The sequence below is a fragment of the Salvelinus sp. IW2-2015 genome, linkage group LG4q.1:29 (assembly GCF_002910315.2).
Source record: "Salvelinus sp. IW2-2015 linkage group LG4q.1:29, ASM291031v2, whole genome shotgun sequence".
Lineage (NCBI taxonomy): Eukaryota > Metazoa > Chordata > Actinopteri > Salmoniformes > Salmonidae > Salvelinus > Salvelinus sp. IW2-2015.
Window position 1 is genome coordinate 60,508,228 of NC_036842.1, and position 27,959 is coordinate 60,536,186.

The 27,959-nt window shown below is 42.0% G+C and overlaps 1 protein-coding gene across 1 annotated transcript in view; it reads right to left on the minus strand.

Moving 5' to 3' along the window:
* Positions 1-428: 428 nt before the first annotated feature.
* slc7a5 (solute carrier family 7 member 5) overlaps positions 429-27,959 on the minus strand; it is a 30,399-nt gene continuing 2,868 nt past the window's right edge. Inside the window, exons 2-10 of the mRNA XM_023985230.2 lie at positions 21,363-21,488; positions 7,016-7,121; positions 5,842-5,886; positions 5,482-5,605; positions 5,209-5,312; positions 4,999-5,095; positions 4,626-4,775; positions 3,416-3,593; positions 429-3,299 (exon numbers count right to left, since the gene is read on the minus strand). Of these exons, the coding sequence (XP_023840998.1) occupies positions 3,244-3,299; positions 3,416-3,593; positions 4,626-4,775; positions 4,999-5,095; positions 5,209-5,312; positions 5,482-5,605; positions 5,842-5,886; positions 7,016-7,121; positions 21,363-21,488 (986 nt within the window). The 3' untranslated portion in view covers positions 429-3,243. The remainder of the gene's footprint in view (positions 3,300-3,415; positions 3,594-4,625; positions 4,776-4,998; positions 5,096-5,208; positions 5,313-5,481; positions 5,606-5,841; positions 5,887-7,015; positions 7,122-21,362; positions 21,489-27,959) is intronic.

Below are 27,959 nucleotides of genomic sequence, written 5' to 3' on the forward strand. Positions count from 1 at the left end.
GAGTAGCAGGTCTGTAATTACACATAAAGGCTTGAGCAACTTAATGATAATCAGCACGAACCACTGTATAACATATAGGGCTGGTTTCCCAGACATAGATCAATCTTAGTCCTGGACTACCAAGCTGTTTCAATAAAGATTCTCCATTGACCGTGCTTCTTAGTCCAGGACTAGGCTTAATCTATGTCTGGGAAACCAGCCTGTAGTGCATAAAGATGTGTGTAATGTATCCTGGGAGGTCAAGGATCAAAGTTGAAAGGATGGACCAAGTCATTGGTGTAGGCTACTTATTGTCTTCTGCTTCATCCCTTCAGCAAATCACCTGGTATAGCATATGGGCTACGTACAATCAACATAACATATCTGTTACGGAGAGGATTGTATTGAAACATTTTACACATAAGAACACTGAAAAACGAAACAAAATGGACGGAATAAAACGTAAGATTTATTCATAAAGCACTTTCACAAATGCCCTGTAAAAAATTAAGGACCCCAAAAAATTAGAAGGCTAACAGTTCCTACAATAAATAAATAAACCTACTGTACTATTTAAATGACTTCTGATGGCTGGAGTGTTAGCTTGCTATGCAGCTGTTCTACATACAATGACAGATCCTCTGAGAAACTGATGGGAGACCAGACTCATGAACTATACGTTACCATAGCAACCACGTGGTCTATAGCACAACACATCATACGCTTTACCATGGTAACGATACAACGTGGAGGAACAAGCTTCTGGAGGATGAGTTCAGTTAATAGAGTACACAACACAGTTCCTTTCAGCAAAAATAATAAGAACAATGAATTAATCTTGTCAACCTTCCCAACCCCCTTTCCACCTCCTGTCCTTCCCCCTGAGGCATCTGTATCCAGAGACTATGTGGTTTTAACCTCTACTCTGAATGCTCTGCCTGCCTCCCCCTTTTGACTGGGCAACTACCCATCTCCCACTACCATGGTCCATACCTCATCAAACCTTTACAGCACAAATCTCATCACCCTAAAATAATGAAATCCTTCTATGAAGTTGGTAGCTGACAGTAGTGACAACATACAATAGACCTTTTCTAATGTAGGATACCAAGACACACATAAGCACTAAAACACTGAAAGAATATTCACAGCTATGAACCTATTCTTAGACACATGATCTCACACACTCACAACGGCCCATTCTAACCCAATATCTAAGGTTATTAGCCACCCTTGCCGTCGTAGGTAAAAACAGTGGCTGTGACATCAGTGCTCCTATCGGGGGCCTTTGTTACGACCTGCTCTGTTATAAAAACACTATCTTAACAGTAGTATTATAGCAACAACACCAATGTGTATCAGATACCCACAAGATAACCGTGATCTAAGAACAAATTAAGAGTCCTCAAGCAGGCAACTATTATGTTCATAAGCTGGTGTTAATGCCAGTATTAAAAAACCATGACGTTGTGACCTTCACAGGACACAAGCAACTTGTATACGAGAAATACTTGTTATCATAACTATAATTAAAATGTCCCCTCCATGGTATAATTGTGAACCAGCAATCCCATAGGAATTTACGAATTGCCTGGATTTACAAAATTGTTAATTGACAGCATTAAAAAAAGCTCCACTGCATCTACCTATAAAAATAAACTAATTCAAGTAGAAATTCATATCTACAAAGAATTTAAAAAATAACTGCCAAAGCAGGGATTTCCATCGTGTACAGTCTAGGCGCAGTGAACCAGTCTGGTCTGCCATAGATGCCGAGGGGAGGGGTGCTATCACATAAGAAGTATACCACTGACACTCCTCCAATCGCTGTTACACGTGCATTTACCTGTCTACCTCTGTCTTCAGCTTCTCTGGGGTCAGATGAGTTGTACTGTGTCTGTAGTCGGGGAACTGAATAGCCTTTGGCTTCATCAGAGGCACTAGTTTAAGCAAATGTTATTTGTGGGGCCTTCATGTTTGGCTACTCTTTACAAATACATTAATACTTCCCGCCCAAAAGCTGAAAACATAAAAGCATTCAGAAAACACAAATATACACAGATATTTAGACACATCCAGATGACAACACATAATGGCTGCATTATACAGCCTGTAAGGTGCTGAAATAGAAGCCATGGCAACACAGAGATGATACCCTACTGGGAAGCAGTTGACTCCCTGACTGGGTAATGGCAGAACTACTGAGAAACAGTGAGTCTACCATGAAAATCTGAACAAAAGTTCTAGCTTTAGCCTACAAGGAATTGGCAAAAAGCCAGGCCACAAGTATCCATCACAACTCCATGAAAGCACAGATTGTAATTACATGAACACACGGATGCTAAACCCTCAGTGAAATAATAGTTTGAACGAGAGGACATTTCTCTGCAACTCAAATATGAAAAATAAAAGTAACATCATTCTTATAAAAACAACACTTGTGGGGCATGGTGGGATAAGAGTACAAAGATATTCAAAAATACAAATCAACAAAAAATGTAAAGGTCCAATGCAGCAGTTTGTTTCTTATCTCAATAGCAAATCATTTCAGGGTAAAAATTAAGTACCTTACAGTGATTGTTTTCAATGAAAATTGTCAAAAATAATAATAATTGCTTCTTAGCAAAGAACAATTTCTCAATCAAGACTTTTGCTAGGACTGACTAGGAATGTTCTGAGTGGGGTGGGGAAAACTGACAACTAGCTGTTGGCAGAGATTTTTGGAACTCTTTCTTATTGGTCTATTAACTAAATTACCGCCTGGTGATGTCACTAGCCAGGCCAAAGTTCCATCCCACCAAAACAAGCAGACATTTCAGGTAGTCTTTTCAAATAGCTCTTCACGAAAAGGGCATTATGATCATTTTCACAATTTCACAGTATTATTCCAACCTCGTAGTATGGAATTATAAAACACAGGATCACCATGTTTTGACTGTATTGGCCCTTTTAAACGGATACTATGCAGTGAAAACCTGTCTGAATATATCCCAGCACTTATCAAACGGCCTATGAGTAGCGTGGAGGTGGCCGTGCCCCTGCCTGGTGCGGAGGAATGAAGGAGGGGCTCTGACATGTAAACCAGTCTGCAGCATGGCTCTCCTTCACTACAGCAGATCAGGGGGAATGATTGGAGTGTGCTTGAAGAACACATTGATAGGGGCTGATTTAGGGTGTACACTGGGGGCAGGGGTGCAGGGGGGTAGGGTAAATGAGCAGTTACTGGGTTTTCCGTGTCGAGGGCTTCATCGATTTATCTCCACTTTAGGACTCCTGTGGTACCACCTCCATCATCTTCTGGCACAGCGCCGTGGAAGAGACTGGAGAGAGAGACACAAATACACACCGTCATTTATAATCATTATATAATCGGAAACAGACTACATCATGAAGACAGATCAAAAGTACAGTGAAGCAATTCATAAGTAAAACTTACAGATTAATTGAAGGAGCCATTTGGGCTTGTTTTGCCACCAAACGCCAATAAAGTAGACTGGCACTCCCGTGGCAATGATGCCAAAGCCGATGGCACACTCCACAGGTGTTTTCCAGATGGACACCACGATAAGGAACATACAAGCCAGGACGAAGCTGATAGGCAGCAGGATATTCACCTGGGGGAAACGGTTCAATGGGATACTGAATATATTACAAACACAGACAAACACATTGAAACTCCCGCTAACAAAATACACAGAGATCGACTGGATTCAAACTAAACTCAGAGGAAATTGAAATAGGAAAATAATGTGAAATTGTGTTACCGTAATTGGCAAAGCATCTTTATATACCAAATATGATATTTTAAATGCAATATTTTGAAAATAGGGAATCCTTTCATCAGCAAATACTCCTTTTCATCAGCTTTACTGAGGTACATGCCTAAGGTTAAAGTTCTGACGAGGGTTAGAGGTGAAATTCTGACTAACCAAATGGCATTCATCCAGAGGACCAGAGAGAGAGGGAGAGTGTTGGTGCTCTTGGTCACACAGTGATCAGAACACTAACTCACATCCAGCTGAATGTGGAGCATAAGACCAGTAATCAACTGTAATCTTTTCAGAGGCTGACAAAGGCTGTGTGTGATGTTAAGCCACACAAACTTAATGAGTACCAGCGAGTGCGTATATGAGAGAGATATTCAAAGGCCGACAATTGAATGAACAGTGTTGCAAAAACCCTCCACCCCCTCCTCTATGGTGGCACAGAGCAGGCCACTGTATGGTCCTCTGTCCCAAACACACAGGACATATTTATGTGGTCAATAGATAAGATAGATCCATCTGAACAACCAGCACTGTGCAGCGATGGCCTCTTTCACTTCACTGCCTTTCTCGGCCACTCCCCTCATTAACACATCGCTATGTCAACCAGGAATTAGGGGTCCATTTTGAGGGCAGGCAGAGGACCCACAGTCCCACAGTTGCACAAAGGGGCTCTTTGTGCCCAACAGTCCTAGGGCGACTGTATCAGTGCACATGCTGCTCTACCCTCACTAGCCAGCAGCTCATGCCAATGGCAGGTCACATTGCAGCCTACGCTTCCAAGTAACCAGTTCCAGTTCCTTTTATCACTCTCTTTCTCCCTCTCCCTCTCTGGTGCCTGATCAGTTGATAACAGGTTAGAGACATTACACATATTCTCACCTTGATTGGTCGTTCCAGCTCAGGTTTCTTGTAGCGCAGCCACATCATGCCAATGATCGCCATGGCAATACAGAGCCAGTTGAAGAAACTGAAGAAGTTGATGACGGAGAAGATGTCGTTGGAGAAGGCGTATAGCAGCGTCATCAGGCACTGTGAAGGAGAGAGGGAAGTGTGAGAGAGGTTTGGAATGCAGCAGACAGCAGTGACTATCAACGACAGCCATGGAAAAAAGCTAATATGACAATAATACTGAGCCTCAATTCTCGGGATTAATGTTTGACTTCCAATATGTTTTACTTGTTGAATGATGAGAGCCCTTGGTGTTGGGGTGGTTTTGAGAAGCCCCTGGTTAGAGGGAAGTTTGTGTACGTACTGTGAAGATGAGTGACGGCAGAGGGGTCAGCAGGTTGGGGTGGATCATGGACAGCAGACTGGGGAGGTGGCCCTCTCTTGAGCCCACAAAGAACAACCTGACAGAGGACAGGGGTTATAGTAATTCTACATACACACAAACCAAAGTAGTCCATAAAGGAGCATACTCGTAGTTGGTGTGTGTGAATGAAAAAGTATGTGTGTGTGTTACCTGGATGATGTAAAGAGAGAGCCATTGACGGAGCCGAAACAGGACAGTCCCACAAACACAGGGATGATCCAAGCCATGGGGCCCAGGTGGTAGTTTCCAAAGTCCTGAAAGACAGACAAACAATTTCAGCAAACTGTCCATCTACCAGTCACTGGGGCTGTGTGTACAGGGACATAGAGCGATGTATTTATAGCCAGAGATTGTGTGTGCTTAAGGGAACATAGAGAGTACAGTATGTGCAGGCTGCATGGTGTGGTATGGGGGAGAACTCACCACAGCCACTGCCTCAGAGCTGAGCATCTCATCTGGGCTCAGAGTAGTGAAGTAGGCCAGGTTAGTTAGTACGTACACCACAGTGACGATGGGAAGGGAGATGATGATTGCACGAGGCAGGTTCCTGTGGGAGAGGGGGCAGTGAGCGTTACGCACAGTTAAACTCTTCAGCTGTGACATTATACTTCCTATGTTTACCTACGTCTGAAGAAAATCTCATGTAATTCTACATTTAATACGGACTGAGAAAGGGAACGTGCTAACATAAAACATGCATGCACCAGTAATTCTTCTAAATTCATAGAGTCATTCTTGACCTATAGCATGTTACAGGGAACATAGAATAGAGTTGACACTCACTTGTAAGGTTCAATCATTTCTTCTGTAACAAAGTTCAAGTAATTCCTGCAAGATGAGGATGACATGGTTTAGAGACACTAGCTAGGTTTCCATCCAATTGGCAACAGATTTTCATGCAAATATTCTAGAATCCGCATAAAGAAAATATGTACATTTTTCCACCATTGGTGGGTTTCCACCAAATGGACTTGTTGCTGATAAAAAATGTAATGTACTGAATAAAATCTAAAGCTCAATTTGTTTCCATCGCATGGAAAACACTACCGATAGTTTTGTCACAAAAACGGTTGCGTTAAATAGCAAATGTGCCTACACTGGGCATGGCACGTGTGCTCTAGCCAACAGCTCACAGATACAGTGCGGGTAGGCTAGTCTACATGATGAGATTATTATGGATAAGAGAGAGAATATTTGTATTTGTCAAAAACGGCAGTCAAGCATCGATCATCATGCCACCAAAGACTAAGACTCTTGATATTTATTGAAAAAAAGGAGCATCTAGATCCTGTGAAGTTCATCATAACGTATTTCATCTGTAGCCTAATAAATTGCGTGGTTTCCCCGAGTCGTGGTGGGAGGACCACACACCATATCATCGTGTGACTCCAAGTTTACTTCGATACAATGGTTATTATATAAATATTTGCACATAAATACGTTTCCACCGTAATTTCTCGCATAATACATTTTACAGACACAAAAAGATCCCACCATGTCGAACAAACAAATGATCTGTCCGCATTTATAAAATGATACAGAAACTTCCTGTTTCCATCACAGCTGCGTGATTTTACTCGCATAAAAACTGTGGATGGAAACGTGGTTACAGACAGACAGAACAGAACACTGTGTGCAAATCTATTGTAGACAGGCTGTGATTTCATTAAGTGTGAGTGAGGATAAAGTATTCAATCATACAGTAATGTTCATGTCCCATAGAGCAACAAAACAGTGCTAAAAAGACCAGGGGGAAGAGGGACTGTTTGAGGTTGAAACCTGAGCACCATGCATTGGGAGGATTAGTCTGAGCAGTTTTCAATTCACTTAGTAGAGTTCTTAATTGGTCAGCCCTCCTAAAAGGGGGTTTACAATGGGATTATATAGAGGACAAAATGCTGCTCTAGTGTTAAATACTCCTGGATGTGTCCGTCAAGTTCTAGTTCTCTGTACTTACCAGCCCCCATAGGCAAACAGACCACTGTACAGGGCCAGACCAATGTTCCCAAAATCGTAATTTGAATTCTTGAAAGAATTTTCTGGTAGGAGGTTGACTGTGTCACCTGGAAGAAGGGAAGAAAGAGTTGGAAAGGTAAGTCCAAAGTTGACACTGAATTATTGACCACAAAGTGGACAGAATCAGCAGCCCTGTGAATTGTCAGAGCAGGGCCCTGGAATAATGAAACACAAGATAACATAAATGCACCATGAAAACTAAGATCAACATGAGAAAGTTAAAATAGTGGAAGACTAGACAAATAAACCCAGACAAAATACCAGCATTAATACCAGAGCTAGATTAAAAGGCTGTGAGCATGCATGGGTTCAACCTAAATCCCCTATAATAAACAGTTATGGGGGTTTCACTAAATCCACCACTCAGGGGGGTAGAATGGCGATGGGGTTACCTGTTTTATTAAATGAAAAACAAGACAAATGTGGAACGTATGCCTGAGGGGGGACACAAGGGATGGACATTCCAGGAGTACCAGCCGGCCAAAAGAGCCAGACATCCTCTGAACAAACAACTCCCAGAGTGTTGTTTCAGACAGAGACCCATGCTTAACCAGGACCAGCACTGGGCCGTGTCCGTCTTCATGTAGGACCATGACCTTCCACCTTTACTGTCCCCCAACTCCAACCCTAAAGCCTGCATGACATCCCAACATGGAAAGGGTCTTTCCAGGGTTGTGCAACGTCAGCTAGTACACTGAAACTCTATGACACAAATACATAGTAACCACAGTCCTATATACACGGAGTGTACAAAACACTAGGAACACTTTCCTAATATTGAGTTGCACCCCCTTTTGCCCTCAGAACAGCCTCAATTCGTCGGGGCATGGAATCTACAAAGTGTTAAAAGTATTCCACAGGTATGCTGGGCCATGTTGACTCCAATGCTTCCCACAGTTGTGTCAAGTTGGCTGGGTGTCCTTTGGGTGGTGGACCATTCTTGATACACACAGGAAACTGTTGAGCTTGAAAAACCCAGCAGCATTGTGGTTCTTGAAACAAACCGGTACACCTGGCACCTACTACCATACCCCATTCAAAGGCTCTTAAATATTTTGCCTTGCGCATTCAACCTCTGAATGGCACACACACACAATCCATGTCTCAATTGTCTCAAGGCTTAAAACTTCTTTAACCTGTCTCCTCCCCTTAATCTACACTGATTGAAGTGGATTTAACAAGTGACATCAATAAGGGATCATAGCCTTCACCTGGATTCACCTGGTCAGTCTATGTCATGGAAAGAGCAGGTGTTCCTAATGTTTTGTACACTCAGTGTAGATCTATCTGTGGCTCTGCTAGGAACTGCTTTGTCAATCATCGAACATCCCAACAGCGTATTGGCTGCTCTCCACACACACACACAACATACACACAGATTTCTGAATGCCTTGAGATTGGTGGTGATGGAAAGGTGAGAGGCAGTGCGTGGTGTCGGGGTATATGACTGACTGAAAAGAGTCATGAGAGGCCGTGTTGGCCTCAGCTCATGTGACCCACCGCACGCCAGGGACAGGCCTCAGGAGCCTGCCAACAGTTATTCACATGACTGCAGTACCAGGCAGAGGGAGGGATGCAGTGGCCTTAGGGTCAGGCATGGCAGAAAAGCAGGCAGGCAGACAATGGGCCAGACGGGCCCCAGAGGCAAAATAGCCCTGAGTATTACCAGTTCAGACATGACTCTGCAGAATGCAGATAAGTGTCAGAGCCTCGAGGCAGTTTGTCTGAATGGGAGCTACCGCTGTGAACACACCACATCTTTCAAACACACAGTGTACTGTATGTACAGTATGGGTCATCTGTACCTTTCAAGTTTCAAGTTGTATTAGTCATATGTACAGGATACACATGGTGTACACCGTCCAGTGAAATGCGTACTTGCAACTTCCTTCTCGATAATGCAATAACAATAATAAATAATAAAAGATAAGAATAGGAACATGAAGTAAATGGCTCAGTAGAATAAACATTTTATCATGAGTATAATTTATAGTCCAATGTTTACACGTGTTTTGGGGAACGGGGCATTGGGGGGCAAGTGTTTAAATTGTGCCGTATTTAGCAATCATAATAAGAGTCTGGTAGCAGCAGTTGTGATGTGTGTGTAGCGTGTGTGTGTGTGTGTCTGTGTGTGAGTGCATGTGAGCTAAGGTGCAGAGAATCAGCAGGTAGTCAGTCCAGTTCAAGTGTTCAGCAGTCTGATGGCTGGTAGATAAAAACTGTCTCTGAGCCTGTTGGTATCAGACTTCATGCGCCGATACCGTCTGCCTGATGGTAAGAGTGAACAGCTCGTGGCTGAGGTATGTGGGGTCCTTGATGATGCTGCAGGCCTTCCTCAGGCACCGTTTCGAGTAGATGTCCTGGATGGGTGTGAGCACGGTCCCAGTGATGTACTGGGCCTTACCATACCAGGCCATGATGCAACCGGTCTGGATGCTCTCGATGGTGCAGCGGTAGTATTTGTAGAGGACCCGGGGCGGCATGCTGAATTTCTTCAGCCGCCTTAGGAAGTAGAGACACTGTTGCCCCCTCTTCACAATAGTGGTGGTGTTGTTGGTCCATGTCACGCCCTCGGTGATATGTGTGTGTGTGTGTGTGTCATTTATCTCAAGTTTCTCGAGCAATTTCAGGTGAACACATCACTACATCAAACAAGTCTATCCTTGTTTGATGAATAAAGGTTCATTAATTCATACCTGTGAAACATTAGATGACCCTAAAAGAGCTCTCCTCTTGTAAACTTTACCTGTACCCTTCTGCCTGAGAGATTAGATCTCTGAATCACTCCAATAGAGTGTTCTCTATAGCTTTGGGATAGCTGGCAGACACAAAGACAGCTAGTTCTTTCACACACACATGCTGCCAAAGAGGAGCAGTGAAGGGTTGACATAATAAAATGGGGTCATACAGTAGCTGGTATGCTGCCTGTATTCCTGAGTTTGTACAGGGAAATATAAACAAAGATGGCTGCCACATCAGATCAGAAATGGATTATATCATCATGTCCAGGGCGGTGGGCACAGAGATGCATGCCCCCGAACCCCAAACCTAATATTTTCAGGAACTCCTACTGAGTAGTAGATGACTGTGGAATAGTACCAGTAAGATGACACAAGGACTGAGTTTACACAGGCAGCCCAATTCTAATCTTTTTCCCACTAATCTGACCAATCACATCAGATCTTTTTCAGAGCTGATCTGATTGGTCAAAAGACAATTAATGAAAAATATATCAGAATTGGGCTGCCTGTTTCAACGCAACCACTGATGGCCAGTACAGTGTACATACTAGAGGTCGACCGATTATGATTTTTCAATGCCGATACCGATACCGATTATTGAAGGACAAAAAAAGCCGATACCGATTAATCGGCCGATTTATTTTTAAAAATAAAAATAAAATTAATATCTATATACAGTGGGGAGAACAAGTATTTGATACACTGCCGATTTTGCAGGTTTTCCTACTTACAAAGCATGTAGAGGTCTGTAATTTTTTATCATAGGTACACTTCAACTGTGAGAGACGGAATCTAAAACAAAAATCCAGAAAATCACATTGTATAATTTTTAAGTAATTAATTTGCATTTTATTGCATGACATAAGTATTTGAWMACCTACCAACCAGTAAGAATTCCGGCTCTCACAGACCTGTTCGTTTTTCTTTAAGAAGCCCTCCTGTTCTCCACTCATTACCTGTATTAACTGCACCTGTTTGAACTCTTTACCTGTATAGAAGACACCTGTCCACACACTCAATCAAACAGACTCCAACCTCTCCACAATGGCCAAGACCAGAGAGCTGTGTAAGGACATCAGGGATGAAATTGTAGACCTGCACAAGGCTGGGATGGGCTACAGGACAATAGGCAAGCAGCTTGGTGAGAAGGCAACAACTGTTGGCGCAATTATTAGAAAATGGAAGAAGTTAAAGATGACGGTCAATCACCCTCGGTCTGGGGCTCCATGCAAGATCTCACCTCGTGGGGCATCAATGATCATGAGGAAGGTGAGGGATCAGCCCAGAACTACACGGCAGGGCCTGGTCAATGACCTGAAGAGAGCTGGGACCACAGTCTCAAAGAAAACCATTAGTAACATACTATGCCGTCATGGATTAAAATCCTGCAGCCGCGACACAGGTCCCCCTGCTCAAGCCAGCGCATGTCCAGGCCCGTCTGAAGTTTGCAATGACCATCTGGATGATCCAGAGAGGAATGGGAGAAGGTCATGTGGTCTGATAAGACAAAAATAGAGCTTTTTGGTCTAAACTCCACTCGCCGTGTTTGGAGGAAGAAGAAGAATGAGTACAACCCCAAGAAAACCATCCCAACCATGAAACTGGAGGTGGAAACATCATTCTTTGGGGATGCTTTTCTGCAAAGGGGACAGGACGACTGCACCGTATTGAGGGGAGGATGGTGGGGCCATGTATCGCGAGATCTTGGCCAACAACCTCCTTCCCTCAGTGAGAGCATTGAAGATGGGTCGTGGCTGGGTCTCCAGCATGACAATGACCCGAAACACAGCAGGGCAACTAAGGAGTGGCTCCGTAAGAAGCATCTCAAGGTCCTGGAGTGGCCTAGCCAGTCTCCAGACCTGAACCCAATAGAAATCTTTGGAGGGAGCTGAAAGTCCGTATTGCCCAGCGACAGCCCGAAACCTGAAGGATCTGGAGAAGGTCTGTATGGAGGAGTGGGCGAAAATCCCTGTTGCAGTGTGTGCAAACCAGGTCAAGAACTACAGGAAACGTATGATCTCTGTAATTGCAAACAAAGGTTTCTGTACCAAATATTAAGTTCTGCTTTTCTGATGTATCAAATACTTATGTCATGCAATAAAATGCTATTAATTACTTAAAAATCATACAATGTGATTTTTCGGATTTTTGTTTTAGATTCCGCCTCTCACAGTTGAAGTTACCTATGAAAAAATTACAGACCTCTACATGCTTTGTAAGTAGGAAAACCTGCAAAATCGGCAGTGTATCAAATACTTGTTCTCCCCACTGTAATATCATACACACACACACACACAATTTTTTGTAATAATGACAATTGCAACAATACTGAATGAACAATGAACACTTATTTTAATATAATACATAAATACAACACACGCACACAGCTCTGAAGTGACAATATACTGAAGAGTCTGCTTAGGAGACAAATACTGTCAACTTGTTTGAATAAAAATAGAGTTTAAGTTACCTGTGATGAATTTGAAAACAAAAACTTTAATTTCTATATGCAGGAAAATGCTATTTTAATAATGGGCATGGTAAGAATTGACAACCAAAGTGCAAGTCATAATTCCCATGACACCTTCTAGCAAAATCTGAAAAGCGTTCCTTCATTATTCCATAGGAATATTTTAGATTCACTTAAAATAAGGTCTGTGTTTCGTGTAGGCTTCTTACATCACCGTGCCAATTTTATAACTGTGTAGATATCCATAGGACAAGTTACTCTGATCAATATAGGCTAAATATAAGCGAAGATACATTTTTTTGTAGAGTGGATTTATGAAATATGTTGACAAACGTTACCTTATCCTAGTGAGATTTACACGGGTATCAAAACGTGAGGCGGTTTAAGCCTGCACGAAACACAGACCTTATTTGAAGTAGATCAAGACATTCTCTATGGAAGACATGAACGGTAAAATAATGAAGACCCCTTTCAATTCAGCGCAGTTATCACAGGAATTATAACGCGTCGACTATTTCTCTAAACCAATACCTTTGACTAATCTGGAAACTATCACCTCGAAACAAAACTTTTATTCCGTTCCGTATTTTATATAACGGGTGGCATCCATGAGTCTAAATATTCCTGTTACATTGCACAACCTTCAATGTTGTCATAATTACGTAAAATTCTGGCAAATTAGTTCGCAAAGAGCCAGGCGCCCAAACTGTTGCATATAACCTGACTCTGCGTGCAATGACGCAAGAGAATGACAACATTTCACCTGGTTAATATTGCCTGCTAACCTGGATTTCTTTTAGCTAAATATGCAGGTTTAAAAATATATACTTGTGTATTGATTTTAAGAAAGGCATTGATGTTTATGGTTAAGTACACATTGGAGCAATGACAGTCATTGATTGATTGTTTTTTATAAGATAAGTTTAATGCTAGCTAGCAACTTACCTTAGCTTACTGCATTCGCTAACAGGCAGGCTCCTCGTGGAGTGCAATGTAATCAGGTGTTAGAGCATTGGACTAGTTAACTGTAAGGTTGCAAAATTGGATCCCCCGAGCTGACAAGGTTAAAAATCTGTCATGACGTTCCTAGGCCGTCATTGAAAATAAGAATGTGTTCTTAACTGACTTGCCTAGTTAAATAAAGATTAAATTACGGTGTAAAAAAAAGAAGAATAAATAAATAAATTAGGCAAATCGGCACCCAAAAATACCGATTTCCGATTGTTATGAAAACTTGAAATCGGCCATTCCGATTAATCGGTCGACCTCTAGTACATACAGTGCCTTAAGAAAGTATTCATAACCCTTGACTTATTCCACATTTTGTGGTGTTGCAGTCTGAATTCAAAATGTATTCAATATGTTTCTCACCCATCTACACACAATACCCCATAATGACAAGATGAAAACAACAAATGTATTGAAAATGAAATACAGAAATATCTCATTTACATAAGTATTCGCACCCCTGAGTCAATACAAGTTAGAATCACCTTTGGCAGCAATTACAGCTGTGAGTCTTTCTGGGTAAGTCTCTAAGAGCTTTGTAAACCTGGATTGTACAATATTTGCATATTATTACTTTCAAAAATTCTTCAAATTGGTTATTGATCATTGCTAGACAGCCATATTCAAGTCTTGCCATAGCCAGTTTAAGACAAAACTGTAACTAGGCCACTCAGGAACATTGAATGTCTTCTTAGTAAACAACTTCAGTGTAGATTTGGCCTTGTGTTTTATGTTATTGTCCAGCTGAAAGGTGAATTGATCAGACTGAACAAGGTTTCAAGATGACTGAACCAGGTTTTCCTCTAGGATTTTGCCTGTGGTTAGCTCCATTCCATTTCTTTTTTATCCTGAAAAACGAACCAGTCCTTAACGATTACAAGCATACCCATAACATGATGCAGCCACCACTAAGCTTGAAAATATTTAATAATGTGTTGTTTTGCATTTGCCCCAAACATAACACTTTGTATTCAGGACAAAAAGTGAATTGATTCGCCACATTTTTTGCAATATTACTTTAGTGCCTTGTTGCAAATAGGATGCATGTTTTGTCATATTTATATCTGTACAGGCTTCCTTCTTTTCACTCTGTCAATTAGATTAGTATTGTGGAGTAACTACAATGTTAAACAACGTCCATCCTCAGATCTCTTATCATAGCCATTATACTGTGTAACTGTTTTAAAGTCACCATTGGCCTCATGGTGAAATCCCTGAGTGGTTTCCTTCCTCTCTGGCAACGGAGTTAGGATGGACGCCTGTATCTTTGTAGTGACTGGGTGTATTGATACACCATCCACAGTGTAATTAATAACTTCACCATGCTCAAAAGGATATTCCATAGTTTTATTCTTACCCAACTAACAATAGGTACACTTCTTTGCGAGGCATTGGAAAACCTCCCTGATCTTTGTGTTTGAAATTGACTGCTCGACTGAGGGACCTTACAGATAATTGAGATGAGAGATGAGGTAGCCATTCAAAAATCATGTTAAACACTATTATTGCACACAGAGTGATCCATGCAACTTATTATGAGACTTGTTAAGCACATTTTCACTCCTGAAATGTATTTAGGCTCGCCATAACAAAGGGATTAAATACTTATTGACGCAAGACATTTCAGTTTTTGATTTAATTTGTAAATCTTCTAAAAACATAATTCCACTTTGACATTATGGGGTATTGTGTGTAGGCCAGTGACACAACATCTCAATGTAATCATTTTAAAATTCAGGCTGTAAGACAACAAAATGTGGAAAACTTCAAGGGGTGAGAATACTTTCTTCAGGCACTGAATATTCTGTCACGCCAGCCAAGGGGAGACACAGGGTTGTTGTGATATAGTGAAGGTGGGTCGTAACTGCTGCCTAACCTGTATTTCTGAGTTGTACGGTTAAACAAATACTAACAGGGCTGCCACGTTGTCCTGTCAGATCACATAGATTAAATCACTCCCATGTCACTGAGCAATGGCCCCCGTCGCTCTGTTCTCTGCTAATCTGTCTGGAATATAAACAGCTATCTGTCAACCCTCATTTGACACTTCAGTTTAATTCTGATTTGCATAAAGAAACAGGTACAGTAGTTGTCTATTTGACACGAGGGCTGCATAGGAAGAATCAATGACATTTTACTACACTGCTCAAAAAAATAAAGGGAACACTTAAACAACACAATGTAACTCCAAGTCAATCACACTTTTATGAAATCAAACTGTCCACTTAGGAGGCAACACTGATTGACAATAAATTTCACATGCTGTTGTGCAAATGGAATAGACAAAAGGTGGAAATTATAGGCAATTAGCAAGACACCCCCCAAAAAGGAGTGATTCTGCAGGTGGTGACCACAGACAACTTCTCAGTTCCTATGCTTCCTGGCTGATGTTTTGGTCACTTTTGAATGCTGGCGGTGCTCTCACTCTAGTGGTAGCATGAGACGGAGTCTACAACCCACAAAGTGGCTCAGGTAGTGCAGTTCATCCAGGATGGCACATCAATGCGAGCTGTGGCAAAAAGGTTTGCTGTGTCTGTCAGCGTAGTGTCCAGAGCATGGAGGCGCTACCAGGAGACAGGCCAGTACATCAGGAGACGTGGAGGAGGCCGTAGGAGGGCAACAACCCAGCAGCAGGACCGCTACCTCCACCTTTGTGCAAGGAGAAGCACTGCCAGCGCCCTGCAAAATGACCTCCAGCAGGCCACAAATGTGCATGTGTCAGCATATGGTCTCAAGGGGTCTGAGGATCTCATCTCGGTACCTAATGGCAGTCAGGCTACCTCTGGCGAGCACATGGAGGGCTTGCGGCCCACAAAGAAATGCCACCCACACCATGACTGACCATCACCAAACCGGTCATGCTGGAGGATGTTGCAGGCAGCAGAACGTTCTCCACGGCGTCTCCAGACTCTGTCACGTCTGTCACATGTGCTCATGTGCTCAGTGTGAACCTGCTTTCATCTGTGAAGAGCACAGGGCGCCAGTGGCGAATTTGCCAATCTTGGTGTTCTCTGGCAAATGCCAAACGTCCTGCACGGTGTTGGGCTGTAAGCACAACCCCACCTGTGGACGTCGGGCCTCATACCACCCTCATGGAGTCTGTTTATGACCGTTTGAGCAGACACATGCACATTTGTGGCCTGCTGGAGGTCATTTTGCAGGGCGCTGGCAGTGCTCCCCCTTGCACAAAGGTGGAGGTAGCGGTCCTGCTGCTGGGTTGTTGTCCTCCTACGGCCTCCTCCACGTCTCCTGATGTACTGGCCTGTCTCCTGGTAGCGCCTCCATGCTCTGGACACTACGCTGACAGACACAGCAAACCTTTTTGCCACAGCTCGCATTGATGTGCCATCCTGGATGAACTGCACTACCTGAGCCACTTGTGTGGGTTGTAGACTGTCTCATGCTACCACTAGAGTGAGAGCACCGCCAGCATTCAAAAGTGACAAAACATCAGCCAGGAAGCATAGGAACTGAAGTGATCTGTGGTCACCACCTGCAGAAGCACTCTTTTTTTGGGGTGTCTTGGTAATTGCCTATAATTTCCACCTTTTGTCTATTCCATTTGCACAACAGCATGTGAAATTTATTGTCAATCAGTGTTGCTTCCTAAGTGGACAGTTTGATTTCACAGAAGTGTGATTGACTTGGAGTTACATTGTGTTGTTTAAGTGTTCCCTTTATTTTTTTGAGCAGTGTATTTACCCCCATCTTTATCACTAGTGCATTTACATTAACAGCCGCCCCTCAAGTAAGGCTAAGCTCTAAATTCACCTCTTCCCGTTTCTTTCTCAAGAGATACTGGCTTGGCCTACAAGCAAGCAGTCTCCCGCTCTAGGTTCTCCTAGTTTGGACCAACTTCCTTATTTGGTCAAGATAACAAAACAATGGCCCGGTAGTTTAAAACTTCTTAATACAATATCAGTGTATAAACAGCAACTGGTGGACTGCATGGCACATATCTGGTCTAACCTTTAAATCAAGTGCTTGAAAGGTAGAAACAGGTACGCCTTATATGATTAGCCACCTGGGGGCGGCTGTGTTGTGTTTGGGGAGGGGTTAAAGTCAGTCACAGCAGCACGGTGAGCAGCTGGGTCAGGTTGTAAATAAACCATTGAGAGATCCCGTTACACTACTGACTACCGTACCTTCAACTGAACCAGCAGATAACATGTGATGGCGAAACCAAGGCTGGGCTGCCTCTTTCATAAGCAGCCAAGGGGAGAAACTTGTTTTCAAACAGAGACATAGAGATGTACACGCGACACACACGCAGACAAGGAACGTCCCTACAGAAGACTCAGGACTGGCTCCCAAAGACAAACAAAAATGCTTTTGATTGAAAAGGAACTGGATCATTGGAGTAGCCTAATGAGATTATTTTTGTAACAATCCTGTTGTCATTAACCTGGTAGAGCCTATTACCAAATGAAGGAATGACCCAGAATCGTACACTTCATCCGTTAACCCTAGACGACAGTCTGGTGTAGATAACAGGCATTTTAAAATGCACTGAAGTGAGGATGTCTCTCAGTCAAGAAGAGAAGACAAAGACAAGTGGAGCGTTCATTTGATCTCAGTGGTTAGATTCCTCTCTCCCACCCAGCGGAGTCCCAAACAGACCAGACCAGCTCTGGAAGAGCCTCCTCCATACAACAGCCCTGAACTGGCAGCAGGAGGACTCTAATAACTCAATATAGGGATATTTCACAACACTGAGTCAGTCACAGGGCAATAAAACTACTATCACCCACAGACAGATATAGACAGACAAACACACTTAAATCATTTAGCAGATGCTTTACACAGAGTGACTTACAGTTTGTGCATTCAACTAAAGACAACCACTACCATGATCAACCTTCAGAAAAACGAGCCTCTATCTGAAAGATCTGTCCTCGGGAAAAAAAGTACAATATTATATTTTTGTGAGAACTTGGCTGACAGTAAGCACTGTTGTCCCATGCTCATTGGGGCATGCAAGAGATTAATTGACAAATCCATCGATAGAAAACGCACAATACCATATCGATCTTCCTGACACATAGCTCTTCTTTATTAAAATGTATTTCCCCCTCTCACAGAACCTACCATCCGTCTGTATGTGACCACTGGAAGAACCATGTGGATGGAGGGGAGGAGAGTGCGACTGCTGTATTGAAGACAGGAATACAGAGTTATATATTGTATTTATCTCTGAATTATTGCTAGTCTTAAATCCACCTATCCATCTTAGAATGTTTAACAAAAATATATGTAAGTACACTACCAATGTTATGGTATATTGAATCTAGTCTGTTGCTTCAAAAGGGGACTCGTTACTCTCTGGCATGCTAAGAAACTCTCATGTGCCAGCTCGACTTCAGATGTATCCAAATATACTCCTTACTACCACGTAAAACATAGTAATTAGATGTACTCCACCAAAAACACATGATTTCACATGATGGTAAAGCACCCAAATCAGACACAATCATATTCTACAAACATTGACTCAAAGCTCTCAATGCCTCACTCAACAATCAATATCATCAAATTGTCTACATTTTGCCCTGATTGACCCTGGGGGAAACCTCCATCGGCTGACTGATTCATTCAGGCAAGCTTACGCTTCACTAAGTCACTGGCTCTTCCAGAAGAATGGCCGTTGCTGGTCTGGTTAACTCCAACTTCCACCAGTAAAGCCTGCCAGGAGTTAATGCAAATCTTGGTGTCTCGTTCTCCCTCCTGCTCTCTTTTCATAGTCTCTCCATCTCTCCCTTTGTATGTGCTCCAGTTCTGAATGGAGAACAATCCCAGGCAGTGTTCTGGGCACGCCATACCACAGTCAGCAGTTCTGACTGCGGAACAGCTCAGCCTGAGCCAATCTGGCCAATCGCATCCACCAGGCCATAGCTTCAGCCCCAGCCAGCCCAAATTCAATATGTATTTGGTATTTGGCCTTTTATTAGGATCCCCATTAGCTGTTGCAAAAGCAGCAGCTACTCTTCCTGGGGTCCACACAAAACATAATACAGAATGACATAATACGGAACATTATAAGACAAGAACAGCTCAAGGACAGAACTACATACAACTACATACATAAAAAGGCACACGTAGCCTACATATCAATACATACACACAAACAATGTAGGTCAAATAGGGGAGAGGCATTGTGCCGCGAGGTGTTGCTTTATCTGTTTTTTGAAACCAGGTTTGCTGTTTATTTTAGCAATATGAGATGGAAAGAAGTTCCATGCAATAATGGCTCTATATAATACTATACGCTTTCTTAAATTTGTTCTGGATTTGGGGACTATGAAAAGACCCCGGGTGGCATAAGTGTGTGTGTCAGAGCTGTGTGTAAGTTGACTATGCAAACCATTTGGGATTTTCAACACATTAATGTTTCTAATAAAAAGAAGTGATGCAGTCAGTCTCTCTCCAAGAGAGACTGGCATGCATAGTATTTATATCAGCCCACTGATTACAATTAAGAGCAAAACGTGCCGCTCTGTTCTGGGCCAGCTGCAGCTTAACTAGACTAGAGTCACACTCCATGGCCCAGGTCACATGGGAGAGGCCACCGACATGGCAAATACTGGGGGCAACAAGGAGAGGGGGAAGAGCTGTGATAACAACCAGGTCAACAAGAAGGATCCAGGACCAGCAATGGCTACACAGCTGGCCATGACTACACATATTCACCTAACAGAGGGGATCTGGCCCCTTAGGGCACAGAGTTACCTGGGAAAGGTTAGCAGTTTCAGAAATTATTCGATAAGCAGCGGTGCGAATTGATGTACCTTAGACATTGCAGTCTTGGTACACTGAAGGAGGGTGGCATCTCTCAGTAAGCTGTTTAGTAGCTTGAATCACAAATGTTCACCCATGCACTGACCACACACTTCTGTAAAGACATTCTCAGTTGCTAACTTGCTACAGTATAACATCAGGTTACAAAATCTCAGTCGTCTCCAGGACAGAGGTCTGAAGAAGTGCAATTCGCTGCACTTCAACGATACCTTCAATTCTAACATAATTACTTATACACAACTTTAAAATCAGTCTAACTGGGGGACTTCAAGGTGGCCCATAAGCCCCTTCTGGGGGAGAAGAAGAAATGTATTGTTTGTATAATGTTACAAAATGGTAGCTGTACTTACCATGAATATGTTTTATTGTATGTCAATTATTTTGTGCAAATGATTCTTCAAGATATGGGCACTGTGAGTCACGGCTGGAAAGGCTACGTTTCCGCTGTCAAAATTCATACCATAACCAACCGTGTTACCGCTAAAACTAGCATTTGGTTGGTCTTAAATATTCCTATCAGTGTTGCATGAAACTAGCACTTTGGATCATGTTTTTAAGGACACACCTCAAATATTTCCACTCCGCCTATTAAAATAAAATGTATGTGTTGACGTTGAATCAACGTTCAAAATTGAATGGATTTGTAAAAAGTCATCAATGTAAGGGAATTTCGTCTTTTTTTCACCCAACTTTTAACTTAAATCCAATGACATGGTGAAATGTTTTGTTGATTTCATGTTGAATTCATGTTAGTTGACAACTCAACCAAATCAAAACTATACGTTGAACTGATGTCTGTGCCCAGTGGGATCACTCTCTAGGGCAGGAGTAGGCAACTAGATTCGGCCAAAAGGCAGAAAATGGTAGTTATAATAATAATAATAATTTGTACACTGCAAATTGACCGCAATTAAGCCCAAAAAGAGATAGTACTAGAGTATAACAAAAATGTCATACCTTGATTACATTGAGAAACGGTCACAACCCTTTTTTTATTTGAGGGAATACTTGGGAACAGATATCCTAAATTAAACAAATGTTTTGCTGAATCTTTCACCAAAAGATGACATCATAAAAAAAATGTTTTGGCCATGACAGCCAAGAGGCGCCGCCACTTCCTGTTCCTGATCACGTGACTCAGACTACATCGTTATCGGCCATGAATTCCTTTCCTGTCCCATTGCACTTTAGGTCTTGTCTGTTTGGTTTTCACTGTGTACCTCCTCCTGTAAAGAGCATTTTGTAGAGTGTGGTAGTGTATGGCTGTATCTTACCTTTGCCAATCTCCACAAAGCCCACAATAATGATGAGGCCCAAGGCAAGGAGCTTGGCAGCAGCGAAGGCATCCTGGACCCTCGTGGCTGCTTTCACACTGTAGCAGTTTATAGCAGTCAACAGCACTGGGCAAAGAGAGAGACAGAGGAGAGACAAAGAGTGTGTGAGTTATTCCTTTCTATTTTTGACTACTGTCTACATCAGTGGTTCCCAAACTTTTTTTTATTTCACGTTGCTCTCTGTAATTATTCTGGCTGCTTTGGTGCTATTTTTGATGGTGGCTGCAATGTAAAACTATGATTTATACCTCAAATATGCACATTTTCAAACAAAACATAAATGTATTGTATAACATGTTATAAGACTGTCATCTGATGAAGTTGTTTCTTGGTTAGTGACTAATTTTATCTCTATTTTGTCGGTTTTGTGAAAGCTACCTATGCGATGGAAACATGGTGAAAATATGCGGTTGTGTGTTTGGCTATTGTGGTTAGCTAATAGAAATACATATTGTGTTTTCGCTGTAAAACATTTTAAAAATCGGAAATAATGGCTGGATTCACAAGATGTGTATCTTTCATTTGCTGTATTGGACTTGTGATTTCATGAAAATTATATTATATGATATCCCTGTCCCGTTAGGCTAGGCTATGCTAGTCAGCTTTTTTGATGAAGTAGAGGTTAATTGACCGCCCATAAACGTAATGGACATATACCAGGAGCTGTGCGAGGCCCGCCACGTCTGTTGACTCATCCAGCAGTAACGCATATAATTCACTGGCTTGTATGCAAAGCAGTAATTGTTTCAAAACATCTCCTGCCATGTCACTGATGCATCGTGAAACAGTGTTGTTTAATGAAGTCATTGTCTGTATAGTTTTTTTGGCATTTTCCCCCAGCATTGTCCCAGCCATATCCGCTGCAGCAGGAAGAATTAAGTCCTCCACAATAGTATGGGGCTTGCCTGTCCTAGCCACTTGGTAGCTCACCATATAAGACGCTTCTAGCCCCTTCTTATTAATGGTATCTGTTGCTTTTATACAGTTGAAGTCGGAAGTTTACATACACTTAGTTATTAAAACTCGTTTTCAACCACTCCACAAATGTCTTGTTAACAAACTATAGTTTTGGCAAGTCGGTTAGGACATCTACTTTGTGCATGACACAAGTAATTTTTTCAACAATTGTTTACAGACAGATTATTTCACTTATAATTCACTGTATCACAATTCCAGTGGGTCAGAAGTTTACATACATGAAGTTGACTGTGCCATTAAAATAGCTTGGAAAATTCCAGAAAATTATGGCATGGCTTTAGAAACTTCTGATAGGCTAATTGACATCATGTGAGTCAATTGAAGGTGTACCTGTAGATATATTTCAAGGCCCTACCTTCAAACTCAGTGTCTCTTTGCTTGACATCATGGGAAAATCTTAAGAAATCAGCCAAGACCTGATAAAAAAAATTGTAGACCTCCACAAGTCTGGTTCATCCTTGGGAGCAATTTTCAAATGCCTGAAGGTACCACGTTAATCTGTACAAACAATAGTACGCAAGTATAAACACCATGCGACCACTCTGTCTCCTAGAGATGAACGTACTTGGTGCGAAAAGTGCAAATCAATCCCAGAACAACAGTAAAAGACCTTGTGAAGATGCTGGAGGAAACATAACCTGAAAGGCAGCTCAGCAAGGAAGAAGCCACTGCTCCAAAACCGCCATAACAAAAGCCAGACTACAGTTTGCAACTGCACATGGGGACAAAGATCGTACTTTCCTCTGGTCTGATGAAACAGAAATAGAACTGTTTGGCCATAATGACCATCGTTATGTTTGGAGAAAAAAGGGGGAGGCTTGCAAGCTGAAGAATACCATCCCAACCGTGAAGCACGGGGGTGGCAGCATCATGTTGTGGGGGTGCTTTGCTGCAGGAGGGACTGGTGCACTTCACAAAATAGATGGCTTCATGGGGAAGGAATATTATGTGGATATATTGAAGCAACATCTCAAGACATCAGTCAGGAAGTTAAAGCTTGTCGCAAATGGGTCTTCCAAATGGACAATGACCCCAAGTATACTTCCAAAGTCGTGGCAAAATGGCTTAAGGACAACAAAGTCAAGGTATTGGAGTGGCCATCACAAAGCCCTCACCTCAATCCTATAGAAAATGTGTGGGCAGAACTGAAAAAGCCGTCTGCCGAGCACAAGAGCCGACAAAACCTGACTCAGTTACACCAGCTCCTGTCAGGAGGAATGGGCCAAAATTCACCCAACTTATTGTGGAAGCTTGTGGAAGGCTACCTGAAACGTTTCACCCAAGTTAAACAATTTAAAGGCAATGCTACCAAATACTAATTGAGTGTATGTGAAACTTCTGACCAACTGGAATGTGATTAATAAATTAAAGCTGAAATAAATCATTCTCTCTACTATATTCTGACATTTCACATTCTTAAAATAAAGTGGTGATCCTAAGACCTAAAACAGAGAATTCTTACTAGGATTAAATGTCAAGGAATTGTGAAAAACTGAGTTTAAATGTATTTGGCTAAGGTGTATGTAAACTCCGACTTCAACTGTACATGTCTTGCTACTCAAAAGTCGTCTTTATTCTCACTCAAAAAAACTCCTGTTGCTTCTTTTTCAAATTGTCATGTTTCATTTCGAAATGTTGCGCAAGAGTGAACGTTCCCCGTGAGAGAATAACAGTTAATGTGATTAGATGCTAATTATTGACTAGGCTACCTGTTTTTGACATTGTGTTGTTATTTCGCTGAACACTAGCTGGTTAAATTTTATTTTTGGCAGTGACACGAGGCTACTCAAGCAAAAAACAACTCACCCAAATGTATAGCCCCGTTGGAAAATGGAAATGTACTGTTTAAAAAAAAAAGTGAATCACATTTTTAATTTGGCGTACCCCAGGCTCATTGCGCCTACCCCAGTTTGGGAATACCTGGCCTACATGAATGAGTCCCAAAAAATTATCATTCTCCCTCTTTTGTAAACTCAATTCATTTACTAAAGGTACTAAATGTTTGTGTAGATTCCATTCAGCACACACAGGACAATGTGTATGTGATAAGTGTGACAAACTGCTGTGTGGTGTGTCATGTGGCACAGAGGGGGGAATTGTTCAGAGACCTAGTAAACAGATTCTTGAGGGAATAAATCAAGCCCCCACAGCCAGCCTCCCTCCCTGTCCCCCAGCTCCCCTCCTGTCCCCCAGGCTCCCCTCCCTGTCCCCCAGCCTCCCCTCCCTGTCCCCCAGCCTCCCTCCCTCCCTGTCCCCCAGCCTCCCCTCCCTGTCCCCCAGCCTCCCCTCCCTGTCCCCCAGCCTCCCCTCCCTGTTCCCAGCTCCTCTCTCCCTGTCCCACAGCCTCCTCTCTCCCTGTCCCACAGCCTCCTCTCTCCCTGTCCCACAGCCTCCTCTCCCTGTCCCACAGCCTCCCCTCCCGGTCCCCCGGACTCCCCATTAAAAATGATTAACTAACAAACACTTCAAAGCACCATAAGCCGTAAATCAGCCCGGGTAACAGTAGGGAACCCAACAGCCTCTGTGTGGACCCACAACACAATGAGGGCCTGTGTGGGAGAGTACAGTATAGACTGGGAAGAATGGTACATAAACACGAAAACGCACACTCCCGCTGAGGGTGAGAATGAGAGAGCAGAGCAGTCCTGTTGCCTGTGGGATCAGGGCAGACAGGCTTCAGAGTCTCAGCCTCCTAAACACACCACATGGACTGAGACTGAGGTTTCCCCACAACCCACTAAAGAAGTCATACAGAGCCAACCAGGGGGTCACTCTATAAAACCTCACCACTGGGACCTACAGTATGCACTAAACTAAAGCACAGTGACCTAATAACTACAAAACACTAAATAAATAGGTCACTGGAACAATAACTCACAAAGTCGGTCAGACAAATCCTGTAGCCTAGCACAACAACTCAATAGATTAGCAAATGTGGATAAGAGTGGCTTGGCTATCCAGACTGACCCTGTCAACCACCACGACCAGAATAAGCAGACTGGACTAACAACATCATGGCTTCAATCCTATCTCTTTATCTAGACATTCGCCCTGGCCTGGCTGCGGCCTTATCTCAGTTTCTATCATGTGGTCACTGGCGATTACACACTTAGAATAGGGATTAGAGACTAGCGCAAGTACTGAACCGTACAACATTCACACACACAGAGTCTGTGAGAGCTTTTTCCACCAGGCAGGCGCAGCCATGATCATGGCTTGAATTCAATCTCTACACTACCACAGCCCTGCAATGTATGCCGCTGCTGCTTCCGCTGCCCACACATTTCTCATTGCAAAATGTATTGACAGACGGTACTGTTAGGTCTGGTATTCAGCATCCACTGGGAAGTGGTAATGAACACTGATCACACAATGTCCAAAACCCTCAGTGGGTTAGACGCAGAAAGAGAACCATGGCAAGGTTTGAATAGAATGTTATATATATGGGGGATACAATCTTCCCAGCTCTGCAGATTTTGCTGCGAGGAGGCAGTCATTAGATAATTTATTTTGTAGCTCGTTTTTAGTCACAAGTCCAGGAATAGCTGAAGAATTGCAACATTTACCTAGAGCTACACTGCAGATACTGTAGCAATACTGGGTGATTTGAAAAGCCATAGTCAATCGATCAATAATATAATAATTATTTTAGCAAAAATGTTTCTTTAAATTTACAATCTGTAGAAACTATGAGAATAGAAAATGTCATAACTTTTGTGAAGCATTACAGCACAGTTGAAAAATATGGCAAATAGAAATCCAATATGGATGGTGTTAAGAGATAGATGGGAGGGGTTGAATGGAGCTGAAGGGTGGGACTAATAACAACAAGATAACAAATGTAAAACATACGGGGTCTGTAAAATGTATATAGGTTCAGAACTTTTGTGAAATAGCACAGTTGCAAATAGAAATCAGATGGACATCAGAAATAGAGGAAGGCCAGGACTAAAAACAAACAAAATATAACTATTGTAAAATAGATTGTGTCTGTAAAATGTATATAGTGTGTATAAGCTGGAAGTAGAAGCCTAATTGTTATTGTTTATTAGTTTTCTCCAATTGGGGGAGGGGTGGTAGGGTTTGCAGGGAATAATAAAGGCAAATATATTTAAAAAAAAATGTGTATATATGTATGTGTATGCCAAACAAAAACCATTGATTTTAAAGTTGAACAAACCCTGCACAAGGACTACTTTGAACATTTTACACAAACACATTTATTGGAAGAACTGTGCAGATGCAAAGTTTGGAAACAGAATTACGGTAAAATCTCCCTCAGTTTTTCATGCGACCACGTTCTTCAAAAACTTTGGTAGATATCGACTCCGAATTGAGGATTCAAAGATGTCTGCAGAAAAAATGGGGTGTCAGCTATATAATGACACCTTGAATTTGAAACAATTTATTTTGGTTATTGAACTACAGTAAGTGAAGTGGATTTACATCCGTTAAGGTAACAGATATTCTGGTAACGGAATTACATCATGGGTAATTCCACCAATTAGCTGCCTTTTGAGTAGTGTTTGGGGGGGAAAAAACATAAAAAAAAAAAAAATGACATTCTGTCATAAAGAGGTTAATGTTCAACTTAATAAAAAACACTTTCTCCCATCTCAAGAGGTTAAATAAATAACAAATCCTATAGTAACTGCCTATTTAGTGCCAAATAAAGTAACAGGGTTGATCGTAAAAGGGTATTTAGCGTGGCTATCTATGGGTAACAGGGATGACATGTTACACTCAGTTTTCCATCACAAAACACCAGAAAATGGCCAAAAAGAGTAGAACCAGCTCACCTGTTTTTACACTATGATTTGACTATTAGATGTTCAATGTAAAAAAAATAAAAAGGAATATTTTCACCATATTAAAACAAGAGTTCAGTTCACGTAACAGGGTTGACCTTAAAATGAGGGACAGTTGGTTGTTCGGTTTTAACCTTAAAATGTATTAAATAATATTCAGAAATTACTTTGTCAAAGCAACAAAATACCTAGGGTTTACAATGATGGTGAGTACTTCAATATAATATAACTGAAAAGCTTCAATCTGGTACGTTAATGCTAAAAGATATACATCAAGAAACATGATGCTTATGTGTATACAGTACATTGCATTCAATTGGGTGAAGACTAGTGTCAATATCAAATCAAAGTTTATTTGTCACGTGCGCCGAATACAACAGGTATACAGTGAAATGCTTACTTACAGGCTCTAACCAATAGTGCGAAGAAAAAAAAGGTGTGTAGGTAAGTAAAGAAATAAAACAACAGTAAAATTACATTTGAAAATAAGAGTAGCAAGGCTATATACAGACACTGGTTAGTCAGGCTTATTGAGGTAGTATGTACATGTAGGTATGGTTATAGTGACTATGCATATATGATGAACAGAGAGTAGCAGTAGAGTAAAAGGGGGGGTTGGGGCACACAATGCAAATAGTCCGGGTAACCATTGGTTACCTGTTCAGAAGTCTAATGGCTTGGGGGTAAAAACTGTTGAGAAGCCTTAATATTGACGCCAAGAGATACGCATCAAAGACATGATGCCTAAGTG